Consider the following 12,291-nt stretch of genomic DNA (forward strand, 5'->3'; position numbering starts at 1 on the left):
TTTCGCACAATTTATTTATACCTATATATTAATAAATACATTTGAAATACTGAATAGACAATACGATGTAAATTGACACATATAAAATGGCAGCTTGGTCAGGAATTTACCACAAACACTCTAGGTAATAAAATGTATTCACATTATATTATAGTATACATGCATTGGGGTATTTACGAATGAAAAGGATTTTCTAAATTTAAAAAAAAAATCTCAAGGATTTTTAATTATTCGAAATATATTGACTTAATTATTGTAGGTTTAAAAAAATAGGAATTCCATTATTTCGGTCTCTAGATAAAGCGAATAAAGTATCTAAAGCACATACATATATATAAATCGCTAAAAATTCCTAATCCAAGACAGGATTTTTTACCCCAAAGCAATTTTATTTAGTGTTTTTAATGTAAATAGATATATTTTATAACTTTAAACACACAATTATGATAACATTATTAAAATTTGTAATGTAAAAAACACGTGATATGACATTAATTTTGAATTGCCTAGTTTTAATTTTAAAACTATGGATGCAGGTGGTCTATTATTATAAAGATAATATATATTGAGTTATGACTAGTTTGACCACATATTGTAATAATATGCCCTGTATCATACTTGCATAAATGTAAAATTAAAAACACTACGACAATAGGAAAAGGCAAGCAAACATTAAAATATTATGAAATTAAATAAACAGAAAGGCTATGTGTGCCTGGGAATTTTTATTCTATATAAAGTATATTCTAGCAAATAGATCAGGCACATCAGAAAATATCTACATAGAAGTCTCACTATTTAAATTTTATCTTAACTGTGTTATTGTTGTCTCGTTCACTCTCACAAAATTAGACGAAAGAAAGAGTGTGTCGAAACATAAATTAGCTAATTAGCTATAATCAGTATAGTAAGGTAAATTTACCTTAAGAGGCCCTTTCACAAATAGCTCATATTTTCAAAGCTAGACTTTATTAGCGCATATAAAGAATTCTAAAAGGCAAACAGTCAGATAATATTTAAATATTAATAAACATTTACTTAATACGTATACACAAATAAACATTAATTATTATAAAATTTCCTGACTAGTCTGGTTCAAAAGTTCCCTTTTCCGAAATTCATTTAAAGTTGTATGGAATCGATTGTAGTAATATGTACTTCACAATACACAAGCTATAAGTAAGAAATATTAAAACAAATAGACACATTTTTACAAACATGTATTTCCGTACCATTGAACACTAGCTTATGTCGGTTTCTCAAGCGTTAAATTCAGAGTAAAATTCATTTCCACACTCCTTTTTCTATGTTATTATACATATAAACCTTCCCTTTGAATCAGTCTATCTATTGACAAATCCTTTCAAAATCTGTTGCGTAATTTTAAAGATCTTAGCACAAAGATACACGCACTGCGGAAAAAGACTTCATTTTATACTATGTATTGATAAGCACATTAAAACCAGGGTCACTCATCTGAGTGCAAACATTCTTACAATATACAAATGTTTGCAGTCAAGTATGAAGGAAACATTTGCAACTGTCATCCTACATTCCTACAAATGTGGGTTTGCGTATTCGTGCATGTGGGGGACGGGCGTTAGTCTATTTAATTTAAGGTTACTTTTGAACCACACTATGCTTTGTAAAAGGAATATATAAAATGCCCAAAAGCTTTGTGCAACTCAAATGTGTAATTGAAAATTACTCCAATTAATAATACATAATTACTTATTAATATAAATAATATTTTATAACAAACGATAAAGATCTCCAAAGTCATATGACTAGTGTTACCCTGAATTTTATTATATTATGGCTTAAAGAAATTCATAATTTCAGACCTTTTTATTTTAAAATAAATTAAATTGTAGAATAAAAAAAAGTGAACACTTCTCAAAATTAAAGGTGTTATATAACTTATTCTATAAGATACGTCGCCTTTAATAAACAAAAAACAAACAACGCTACTTAATAGATACACACTAAAATTATGTGTGCGCTAACTGAAATAATTCTAAATTAACATATCCGAAACCAAAAAGTGGAATGCATACTGTCGAAGGCTACCCTCATTTCTTAATAATAAATTGATATCTTAAACCTACTAATCTTTGGTAAATGACGAGATCTATGTAAATTTTATAATATATCGAAAACTTTCTACGAAAATTAATATCAGTCCATTAAAATTTTCCAAAAAAAAATTTTTGTTTTTAATTTTCTCTATGATCAATCTTTAGATGGATATTTATAATAGTAAATACGTAAATGCTGTTTATTCTTAGCAATAAATATATAGTTTATAAATTACTATAATTTTATAAAATGGCTTCGTATAAGTTATTAAGAATATTTGGCGTAAATGCTCCCTTAATTATATAAGAACAAATACTGAAAAAACAATAATTCTCATTAAAGGATGGATCCAACCAGCCATAGTTTTTATAAATTTTAAGAAACTTTTTGAAATTTTAAGAAAGACTTTTAACATAGAGATATAACTTTCAATTATGTTATTTGCTAAACATATTTTCATTTCATTTTAGCTTCTCTTAATATAAATAATTACCTCTTTCGCCGGGAAGACAATATAGCCACGATTTGACACAAAAAAACATTTCCGTACTCTTTTTTTAAATTCTTATCTAATGCAACTCAAGCCAAAAATGATATTATACTGCAAAAAAATCTTTGCATTTTGGCAAAACTTCAAACCCTGTCGCTCTAAGGAAGTCAATAGTTTCAAGTTAAATGTAAAATGGTATACAATTGGAATGTGTAAAATGTCAGATAATTGTTTAGCAAGAGCAAAATTTGTTTTCCTGTTTCGCTTGCAGCTTCTGTAAAGATTGACGGCGTCGTCCGGTCGCGCAGAGCATCGCGTATTCCACTGATGATTCCATTCTGAAAATATAATTGATTCATTGAATCAGTTTTATGAAATAGAGAGATAACAGTAGAAAGAATACATTGTTATGTGAAAAACATATACATTAATTATGTGAATCTACAAATAATACTTTTCGCTTTACAAAGGAACAAAAGTTTAAAATTATTGTTAAGGAATCTCATCTAAAGCAGTGTAAGGGAGGGAGAAAAAGAGATAGCAAGTAAGGGAGCCTTAAATATTATGTATATACACATATATAATATTTAAGGTTTTAAAATTTTTTATTGTTTGATGATACACTAATATTATGCTTAAAAATTATAAAGCAATGCAACTCCATATTAAATTCTTGGTAATAATAGTTTATCCAAGATGCAGCCATAATCAATCATTCATCAAACATAATAAAAATTATGGAAGTTTGAAATGCACATACCTGAACATAACTTTATCCAGCAGAATTTCAATTGCCCGATCAATGTTCTGTCCGGTCTTAGCACTCGTCTCCAAGTATGGCAAGTTGTAGTTCTTAGCAAACTCCTTGGCTCGGTTCGGATTAACCAGTCTCTTTTCTTGAAGATCACACTTGTGGCCGCATAATACAATATCTGGGTCATCACTTAAACTGTGGGTCTAAAAAAATAACACGTAATTATTATATTTGGATGTAAACATGATCCCTGAGAAATATATATTTACCATAGGCAAAGTCGGCCGAATTAAATATAACTATTGAATCAAAAAAATTCTTGTGTACATGTAATATCCAGTAAATATTAAGATACAAAATTATCATAGTTATTTCATTATTCATATCTTTCATATCACACATTTATATGTATAGAATTTGATAGGAAGTGAACATCCGTAAACTTATCATAATGTGTAATTCATTAATTCTATTAATTTGATGTGGCCAATATTAAATGCTGGATTTTTGCCACTATTTCATTCACTTGCACTTCACATTATCAATAATCCTTTAACAACCTATCCTGATTGAGAGTGGAGTATTATTTTAGTGATAAAAAAATAGTTTTAGACTTTCACCAACATTTTATATATTACTAGCTGCACCCGGCAAACGCTGTTCTGCCTTACTCTTACCATTTAGGGGTATGAAAAATAGATGTTGGCCGATTCTCATAGATACCGGATAAGCACAAAAAATTTCATCAAAATCGGTCAAGCCGTTTCGGAGGAGTATGGCAACGAAAACTGTGACACGAGAATTTTATATATATAGATGGTGATTCTAAAATTCATCACAATTAACGCATTTGAAAATATGGGATATATGAATTGAATATTCATACATAGTGTTAATATAATAATAATGTTATTACAAAGGACTTTATTAACCTTCAATTGCTCAATCCAATTTCTCACTTCTAGGAAGGATGCTTCATTGGTCAAATCAAACAACAGCAAAAACCCCATGGCATCACGGTAGAAAGCTGTTGTCAGACTCCTGAATCTGAAAACAAAAATATTTTTTCAAATAAAAATTACAACAAATTATTAAAAAACCTTTGATCCAACAAACTCATGATTATTCAAAACATATAAAGGTTCATGGTTTTGTAAGGAAGGGTATAGAGGGAATTAGCTGGTAAATGTTTAGAAAGAAATATGAAAAACAGTAATTTTTATAATGATATCTACAGATAAAATGACACTAAAGAAGCAATACCTTTCTTGCCCTGCTGTGTCCCACAGTTGAAGATGTATGCGATGTTGTCTCCCATTTTGTTGATAGATCTAAAAATGAAAACTTGTAAATATGATTGAAATTTGCCTCTTATATTTCATATTTTAACAAAGTAAATAGATAGAGAAACAAATAAATGGGCAGCTGCTCATGTTAGAACAAATTAGTGTTTCAATCATAGAAAAAACACCACACAGATTTTATTGATCTTGGGAAACACCTGAAAACGCTGGCTTTATCAACATATCATAAAAATTGTCTACGGTAGTCTAAGACAATCACCTGTAGTTAGGGTATTAATAAAAAAGCGGTGTGTTTATCGCTCTTACCACAGTTTTTTCACGGAAGTCGATACCCACAGTTGATATAAACTGGGTGTGAAAAACTCCATCAGTGTATTTATAAAGAAAACTTGTTTTTCCAACTCCAGAATCACCAACGCACAGTAATTTAATCAGATAATCGTAGTCCATATTGACTTTTGAGCATGAGATAATAAGTACCTAGTAGGATTTCTATATGAATCGCTTTTCCCGTACCTACTCGTTGAATAGAAAATGGAAAAAATTTATTCCAAATGCATTAGGTACATAATAAAATTATAGAAAGACTGACTTTATTCATCTTTTGTTTCCTATAACCATATCAATACATGATAACAAAAAATATAATTTATGTAAATCGGAATTTGGAATACGTACGGTTCTAATTTCTAGATTAGATTTTCACTGTCATAATCAATGTCAAATTTGACAATTGTGATTTTTTATTCATAAAGTTATAGGCCAAAATATTTAATCACTCCGGTGGATTCATTGGGAGGACTTTCAGAGAATATCGCCTGTTTGTAAGTGTGGACGTAGTCTACAATGGAGCACTCTTTTCTAGAAGGTATCTGTTCTCTTTAAAGACCCATAGATTGAACTCGACGGGGTACACAGACTCAGGAAGCATGTTCCATTCCTTTGCAGTTTGAACAAAGAAAGTGGAGTCATACCACTTAGTATTTCCACCATAAAGCGTGTGCAGTGGTTTTCATAATAAAAACTTTTTCATGTCGTTCCTTGGGTTTCAAACCATATCTATACCTACTAAATATCAATCAAGATTGAATGTAGAAGAGACAGGCATACTTACTACTAGCGGTCCGCCCCGGCTTCGCCCGTGGTATATATATAACTTAAAGTTTTCCTCAATAAATGGGCTATCTAAAACTGAAAGAATTTTTCAAAACGGACCAGCAGTTAACGTTAGTTAGTATACAAACAAACTATTCAGCTTTATAATATTATTATAGATATCACCAGGGTTACAATTTTAAGTAAAAACATTACTAGTATTGTATTATGTTATCTGTGACAATACCTTAAAACTTATCCCTGATTTGAGTACCTTGTCCACTGTCCGTACGTCATTAATGTCAAAAATCATATGTTCACATCAAAACATTTGTTGACATTCGTTAGATGTAACCTATAGGCATTAGGTAATAGGCACGGATTTCGATCCAAGTAATGATTTTGTGTTATTTTAAAATTTATTGAATGATAGGCATAATATTTATCATCCCCCCAATTATTATTTATATACCTTTAACTCAATGATATACGCACTTATTATGATTTTTGAAGTTTCTTGAGTCCAAAGAAATGGATACTAAAACCACAAATGTAACGACTCAGAGCGATCCTAGAATAGACATTGAATTCTGGTATGTAAATACGTACTTATCTTATAAAAATTTGGGTATACTGATATATTATGTTTAATGCAAAATGGTTTTACAATGAACAAAAATAGTATATTATTCCATGTTTATAATCACATAATTCACTGTTTTAACTTCCAGCGGGGCATGTGATTATGGAGGTCATTGTTTAGCCTTAGCAAATAGAATCAGAGAAAAAAATTCAAATGCTAATGTTGTTTGTAAAAGGGGAAGACAAGGTCTGTTACATTTTTTCATTTGAAACAAAAGCTTAGCTTACTGCTTAATTAAAAGGCTTTATAAAATGACACAAGCATTACAATTTATTACTGGTAAAGTAAGGATTCAATAACCAAATTTTTTAACACTTAATTTTAGGATCATTTGAAGTGGTCATTAACAATAAATTGGTCTATTCAAAGCTGCAGACTATGGCTTTACCAGATTATGATGAGGTGGTTCATGTTGTAAGTGAAGTGTCTCAAGGAGCTGAACCAAAGGAAATTAAAGGACAACAACCAATCAATTGTATAATACAATAATATTTATTTATTTTTAATTAAAACATCTCAAAAAATTTCCCTGTATATTTTTTACATATTATCACATTTTTTTTTTCAAATTTAATTGATCGTAAAATAATTGTCATAAGTCTATAGTTACGATTAACATGAAAAAAAAAATTGTAGGTATGGAATGTTATATGACTTATAAAAAAAAAACAATTAACAACTATCAAGTAATTTGAATTTCAAAAAATTCAAAAGTACACAATGGTATGTGTGGAAAATCATGCCTCATAATAAGTAGAAAGTTGTTTTAATAACACTACTATAAATTAAATAAAGGAATAAAGAATTATTATGCAATCAATGAAATCTTGTAAGTATACAATGGTAACATCAAGAATTCTTTAAAATTAAATTTTAATCTTGTGTATGCAACATTCAAAAATTTATAACACTCAAATCTACTTATAACCTAACTATCCTGTATATGCTATAAATATCATATAAAAATAGTAAAACAACTATTTTTATATGATATTTATGACTGAATATGACTCAACAAAATCCATTAAATAATGCAAATTTTGCTTCAACATTCTGAGGTATTAAAAACAATTAGAAATTATTTTCTAAATATAAAATACTCAAGTAAAACAAATACAATTATAACAAAGTATGTTAACACACAAAAAATAACATCTATAAATCTAATAAAAAATATATTTATACTAAATTTTAGGAACCATCAACACATAATGGTGTAACTTGAGAAAATATATTTAAACTTGATGGACGAGATCCATTTACTGTACCAACATAGCTTAAATACACACCAAATTGCAGTTTACCACCAAATTGCTCAGATATTGTTCTGAGAGGCTCTACTGTTTTTTGTCCCGTTTTCTGATCTATGCACACCATTTGGCATCTAGGACACTGGCCTTCAACCTAAAACATTAAAAACATGAAGACCAGGTTAAGTTACAGTAGATTAATAATAATACACCAAAAAAGCTGTAATTTAAATTATACACTATTTTAAAAATGCTTACAGTCCAAGTCATCACATTAATTTGAAATACATATACTCATAGTTATTATTGTTTGAGTTGATTATTATATTTTTGTTATACATATTATATGATTAAAGGTTTACTTACATTAAACTCATGCTCCCCTATAATAACCTTCTTCCATTCTTTTTCAATAAGTTCCTTTGTGGTGTCAATAATTAAGTTTCCTCTAAAACGATCTGTCAATGATTCCAGATCATCATCAAATAATGGATCCTGAATTTTACCCTTCAACCAATTGACAGTAGCTCTATTAATTAGAAGAAATTGTGCTTGATTACTTAAGGATAGCAATTTTTTGCCCTCTTCAGATTTTTTCTTTTGTGTTCTGTTGTCATCACTTGACTGTCGTATTAATCTCAAGAATGATATTCCTAGGGCATTGGAAACCCAATCAGCCACTTCATCACCACAATCAAAACCTTTTATGATGTCAGTACAAACTTTACTGCGACAGAGAGATGACTCCTGATAATCATTTTTTAATTTTTGATCAAGTGGTATTGTTATGGAAGGCATGTCTGAAATATTAAGATATAAAATTAATTAATTATGTAAATTATAAAATACATAGTCTTTGAACTGCAATAAGTTCTTTATATCCAACAAAGACCTTTTCTATTAGTTATTTCCCACTATGGACTAATATGGATGAATATGGACTAATTTATAATTATATTTTAAAATTAAGTTTTTTTGTTTAATCTACACTAATATTATAAAGAGTAAAACTTTGTTTGTTTGGTTGTAATGAATAGGCTCAAAAACTACTGGACCGATTTTAAAAATTCTTTCACCATTTGAAAGCTACATTATCCACGAGTAACATAGACTATATATGTACCACGGGCGAAGCCGGGGCGAACAGCTAGTTAACAATATTTTTCTTGTTATTATATACTAGCAGTCAGCCTTCCTCAATAATGCAAAAAAAAATACATTTTGCATTATTGAATAAAATAACAGTAACTTCAATTAGGATTAATTCATTTACATACCATGACAATGCAAGAGCAAGGATTTGCTTTCCAAATTAATTTCTGGTCGAATGGTACACATCTGAGGACATTGCTTTTGTGTGAGACAGACACCATTATCTTTGACCACCATCCATTCCCTATCATATTCAAAACCTTTAGAACCTATTTTCCAGGCCGATTTAATTTTGAATGCCCCACAAGATTTTATAGGAAATATGGAAATTTCTGTAAGTACAATTTTTGGGTTATATGTGTATGTGGTGTTGTTATTGATATTTATGTAAGTACCCTCATCCAAACAGTCTTCGATTTTTCTATCATATATTGTCACATTTCTCTGTGTCTGTTGAATATTTTTATAAATATTCAACATTCTTGGAGGTTTGTCTAGTATGGTATTCACAAAGCATTTACAAATCATATTGATTAATTTATCAACATCATGGTATGTGTTGTAATATCCAAAAGAGACCCTTATTGCACCGGTTGGTTTTCCATTTACTAAATCCAAATCATCGCCACACTTGTGTCCAGCTTTATACATTGCTTTCATACTTTTATTACTTAGGTTAAGATGTCTTTGGCATGTTCCGGCGTTACAAAAACAGCCCGTTCTGATACTTATATTAAATAAATCTGCCATATGCTGAAACTAAATGAAGATTTTCATAAGTGACAACTTTTTATGAAATAAAATGGTTCAGGAACAAAATAACAATAGACAAGATAAAATATTTCTTACTGCTAACCTCTGCATAACCAATAAATGTGCCATCTTTCCTCTTAAGATTAAAAGCAACTATTCCGCCTTGTTTTTGTACATCAGTAAAATCTGAATCCACATATAATACAGCTGCCTTCATTCCATTGTCATGCTTGAGTTTACACAGTTGCGTATATAAGTCTTGAGCCAAGTAAAAAGTGTGATGTGATATGGTTTCCATAACGTCATTGTGAACCACTTTTGGTATTAATGAATATAAAGTATCATAACAATGCTTCAAGGCAATGATTGATAAAAAGGAAATTGTACCATCTTCAAATCTGCAAAATTAGAAACTGATTATTATAGTAAAAGCCACAAAGATGTGCAAAAAGTTAAAAAACTTGTTTGTCTTAAATTACTCCTTACCGTTCATATAAATTCTCCCTTTTGACATGGAAATCTTCATTGCTCAGAACTATATCAACTGTTCCACCCCCAAAATATTTCTTTTCACTTAATACTGAAATAGCTTTGTTATTCACTATCAATGCACCAAGGCCGGTAGGGTAGCCAAATATCTTGTAAAAAGACAAACACACAAAATCTGGTTGGTGTACTGACAAATCCAACATATTTGTGGATACATATGAAGCTGCATCCAAAAGGACATACCAGTTGCAGTTAGTTCCACATAATTGTTTCTTCAAGTAACTATTTAAGCAACCATTTTTAATATTCTCGGTACTATTCAATGGAAACTTATAGCCATTAAAATTATTTTGGGCTGGGTATACAATAAGAGAGTTGCCTTTATTGTTTTCTGGTTGAACACTTCTGGCCTTCAAGTGTGATACATTTTTAACTGATTGTAAAAATTCCTCTTGTGATATATGAATAATGTCAACATTTTTCTCTTTAGCTATTTCCCTTAAACCAATAACTGATGTATGATTATCGCTTAAATACATAAAAGATCCATGATTAAATTCATCTTCTTGGCAATTAAATTTAAATGATTCGAGGACTAATTTTAATGATTGTGTGGTACCAGATGTAAATATCACAGTATAATTGGATGGATTTGTATTAAAATGTTTTAATATTAAACATCTTATCTGCTCTATACAGTCTTTTGTATATTTATCAGAGTGTGGGTTCATATAAACATTGTTCATTAAATCTTCATTCACTCTCGCAAGTAGACTTGCAGGATATAATGCAGCTCCAGCATTTTCTAAATAACATTTTTCTAAAATATGATAAAAATGTATAATATACCAAACTTTACTTAACAATATTTAGATTAAATACCTTCTGGTCAGATTAAAAATACACTTACCTCGTAATCTACTGAATTCTTTACAAATATCTAACATATGTTCATGATTTATAACTTTACTGAGGGGAATCATTTTTATTAAGTCCTGTAAAAATAGAAAGTCAATATTATTACATATACGAAGTTGAATGTGATACGATTGACATAATGATGAAATAATGTAGTAATTGGTACAAGTTTACCAGTTTGAGGACCTTTTGCTCTATAACTTACGATAACAAATATTGAGAAAACGAATCATAACAAGACAAGGCTATATTCTGATATCTTTGTAGTCACTGCTATATACCATTCCATGTTACATAATTAGTATTTATTTTTTACATATTTGGCATACTTTTAATCTTATTATTGTAACATTACGCATAAATTATAATTAATTGTAGTTTTTAACGGGATATGTACTATAAAGTCTAAACTTTAAAAACATATATGATAATTGACATTGACAAATGACGCATGACAATGACATACACCATAATGACACTGATTTATCTGATTGATTGATAGTGTCGCTACATATTTTAAGTGAACGATACTTGAGGATTGAATTGCTTTTTTAAATTAATTATTTAAAAAGAAGAAACCCATAAAATAACGTTTTAAATAATTTAGTGCAATGAACAGAGGGAAATCTAAAAAAGAACAACAAGGGTTCTTATCAAATTTACATATTGTGGGAGCACGCCTTAGTACAAATTGGGCCATGGGTCTCGTTTCGGGGAAGCTACCACACCACTACAGGTAATCCGCATGAAATAGTTCCTTTCCTCCCCAGTCCCATTCTTAATTTCCTTCCTCAATCCTTTCTATATCCCATATTTTATATAAGTCAACATTCTATTTGCAGAGGCATAAGGGGAAAATTGTCTAATACCTCTGAAAAATATTCGTGGACGGTGGAATGGCTTACAATTAGGCGACCCATCAGCTTTTTGCTGACTATAATATAAAATAAAAATCACACAGGATGTACATAATAACTGTAATTGTGTAATTATTTTTATGTGAATTTAAAGTGAAATTTTTTAATACGTATATAATAAAAAAAACTATTTTAAATAAAAAATACTAAAATTTTATTTGTATGCAATACAAAACTAATTTGACTTTGAACTAAATTTCAAAGAGCATAGAGACGAGATTGCTTGCGTGCATATAATATAACATTGAATTCAGAACCACCTTCTGCAGCATCGCCTTACTAAATTGAGTTACAGCAATTTAATTATTGCTTTTATGGAAGGCTTTTAGTAGCTTTTAGTAGAAAGCGGGAGTGATCGGCTCTTAAGTGAATTGACGTCCGTGATAGAGGACACTCAAGAGTTTTACCTTTGATTATTATCTGTATAATATCCACCGCTATTAACAG

The 12,291-nt window shown here is 29.6% G+C and overlaps 3 protein-coding genes across 5 annotated transcripts; 1 reads left to right on the forward strand and 2 right to left on the reverse strand.

The window, feature by feature from the left end:
- Nucleotides 1–5,640, reverse strand: LOC119838411 (ras-related protein Rab-27A). The gene is made up of 5 exons (XM_038364349.1): nt 4,934–5,640; nt 4,587–4,654; nt 4,256–4,370; nt 3,330–3,526; nt 1–2,907 (listed from the first exon to the last, which is right to left on the reverse strand). The coding sequence occupies exons 1-5, from the start codon at nt 5,075–5,077 to the stop codon at nt 2,802–2,804; spliced, it is 630 nt and encodes a 209-aa protein (XP_038220277.1). The 5' UTR covers nt 5,078–5,640; the 3' UTR covers nt 1–2,801.
- A 394-nt stretch (nt 5,641–6,034) lies between these two features.
- On the forward strand, nt 6,035–6,882 carry LOC119838344 (migration and invasion enhancer 1). The gene is made up of 3 exons (XM_038364262.1): nt 6,035–6,315; nt 6,454–6,551; nt 6,691–6,882. Exons 1-3 carry the CDS (start codon nt 6,254–6,256, stop codon nt 6,852–6,854), a joined length of 324 nt encoding a protein of 107 aa, XP_038220190.1. The 5' UTR covers nt 6,035–6,253; the 3' UTR covers nt 6,855–6,882.
- A 194-nt stretch (nt 6,883–7,076) lies between these two features.
- On the reverse strand, nt 7,077–11,325 carry LOC119838400 (molybdenum cofactor sulfurase). Of its 3 annotated transcripts, none has more exons than XM_038364333.1 (7): nt 11,133–11,325; nt 10,920–11,004; nt 10,007–10,829; nt 9,624–9,918; nt 8,893–9,526; nt 7,982–8,415; nt 7,077–7,769 (listed from the first exon to the last, which is right to left on the reverse strand). In XM_038364333.1, exons 2-7 carry the CDS (start codon nt 10,990–10,992, stop codon nt 7,557–7,559), a joined length of 2,472 nt encoding a protein of 823 aa, XP_038220261.1. In that variant the 5' UTR covers nt 10,993–11,004; nt 11,133–11,325; the 3' UTR covers nt 7,077–7,556. The 3 variants fall into 3 exon arrangements, with proteins under 3 accessions (XP_038220261.1, XP_038220263.1, XP_038220262.1); XM_038364335.1 differs by having other exon boundaries at nt 11,114–11,325; XM_038364334.1 differs by having other exon boundaries at nt 11,102–11,325.
- Nucleotides 11,326–12,291: the final 966 nt, after the last annotated feature.

This window comes from Zerene cesonia, unplaced genomic scaffold (genome assembly GCF_012273895.1).
Source record: "Zerene cesonia ecotype Mississippi unplaced genomic scaffold, Zerene_cesonia_1.1 Zces_u002, whole genome shotgun sequence".
Classification (NCBI taxonomy): domain Eukaryota; kingdom Metazoa; phylum Arthropoda; class Insecta; order Lepidoptera; family Pieridae; genus Zerene; species Zerene cesonia.

Bases quoted from the DNA above. Each gene is read 5' to 3' on its own strand.
- LOC119838400 (XM_038364333.1), bottom strand. From the start codon at position 10,992: ATGATTCCCCTCAGTAAAGTTATAAATCATGAACATATGTTAGATATT. The intron at 10,830-10,919 runs GTAAGTGTATTT...ATCATATTTTAG, and splicing joins AGAATTCAGTAGATTACGAG to AAAAATGTTATTTAGAAAAT. The intron at 9,919-10,006 runs GTAAGGAGTAAT...CTAATTTTGCAG, and splicing joins AGGGAGAATTTATATGAACG to ATTTGAAGATGGTACAATTT.
- LOC119838411 (XM_038364349.1), bottom strand. From the start codon at position 5,077: ATGGACTACGATTATCTGATTAAATTACTGTGCGTTGGTGATTCTGGA. The intron at 4,371-4,586 runs GTATTGCTTCTT...TTTTGTTTTCAG, and splicing joins GACACAGCAGGGCAAGAAAG to ATTCAGGAGTCTGACAACAG. The intron at 3,527-4,255 runs GTTAATAAAGTC...TTATTTTTTTAG, and splicing joins ATTGGATTGAGCAATTGAAG to ACCCACAGTTTAAGTGATGA.
- LOC119838344 (XM_038364262.1), top strand. From the start codon at position 6,254: ATGGATACTAAAACCACAAATGTAACGACTCAGAGCGATCCTAGAATA. The intron at 6,316-6,453 runs GTATGTAAATAC...TTTAACTTCCAG, and splicing joins AGAATAGACATTGAATTCTG to CGGGGCATGTGATTATGGAG. The intron at 6,552-6,690 runs GTCTGTTACATT...ACTTAATTTTAG, and splicing joins TTGTAAAAGGGGAAGACAAG to GATCATTTGAAGTGGTCATT.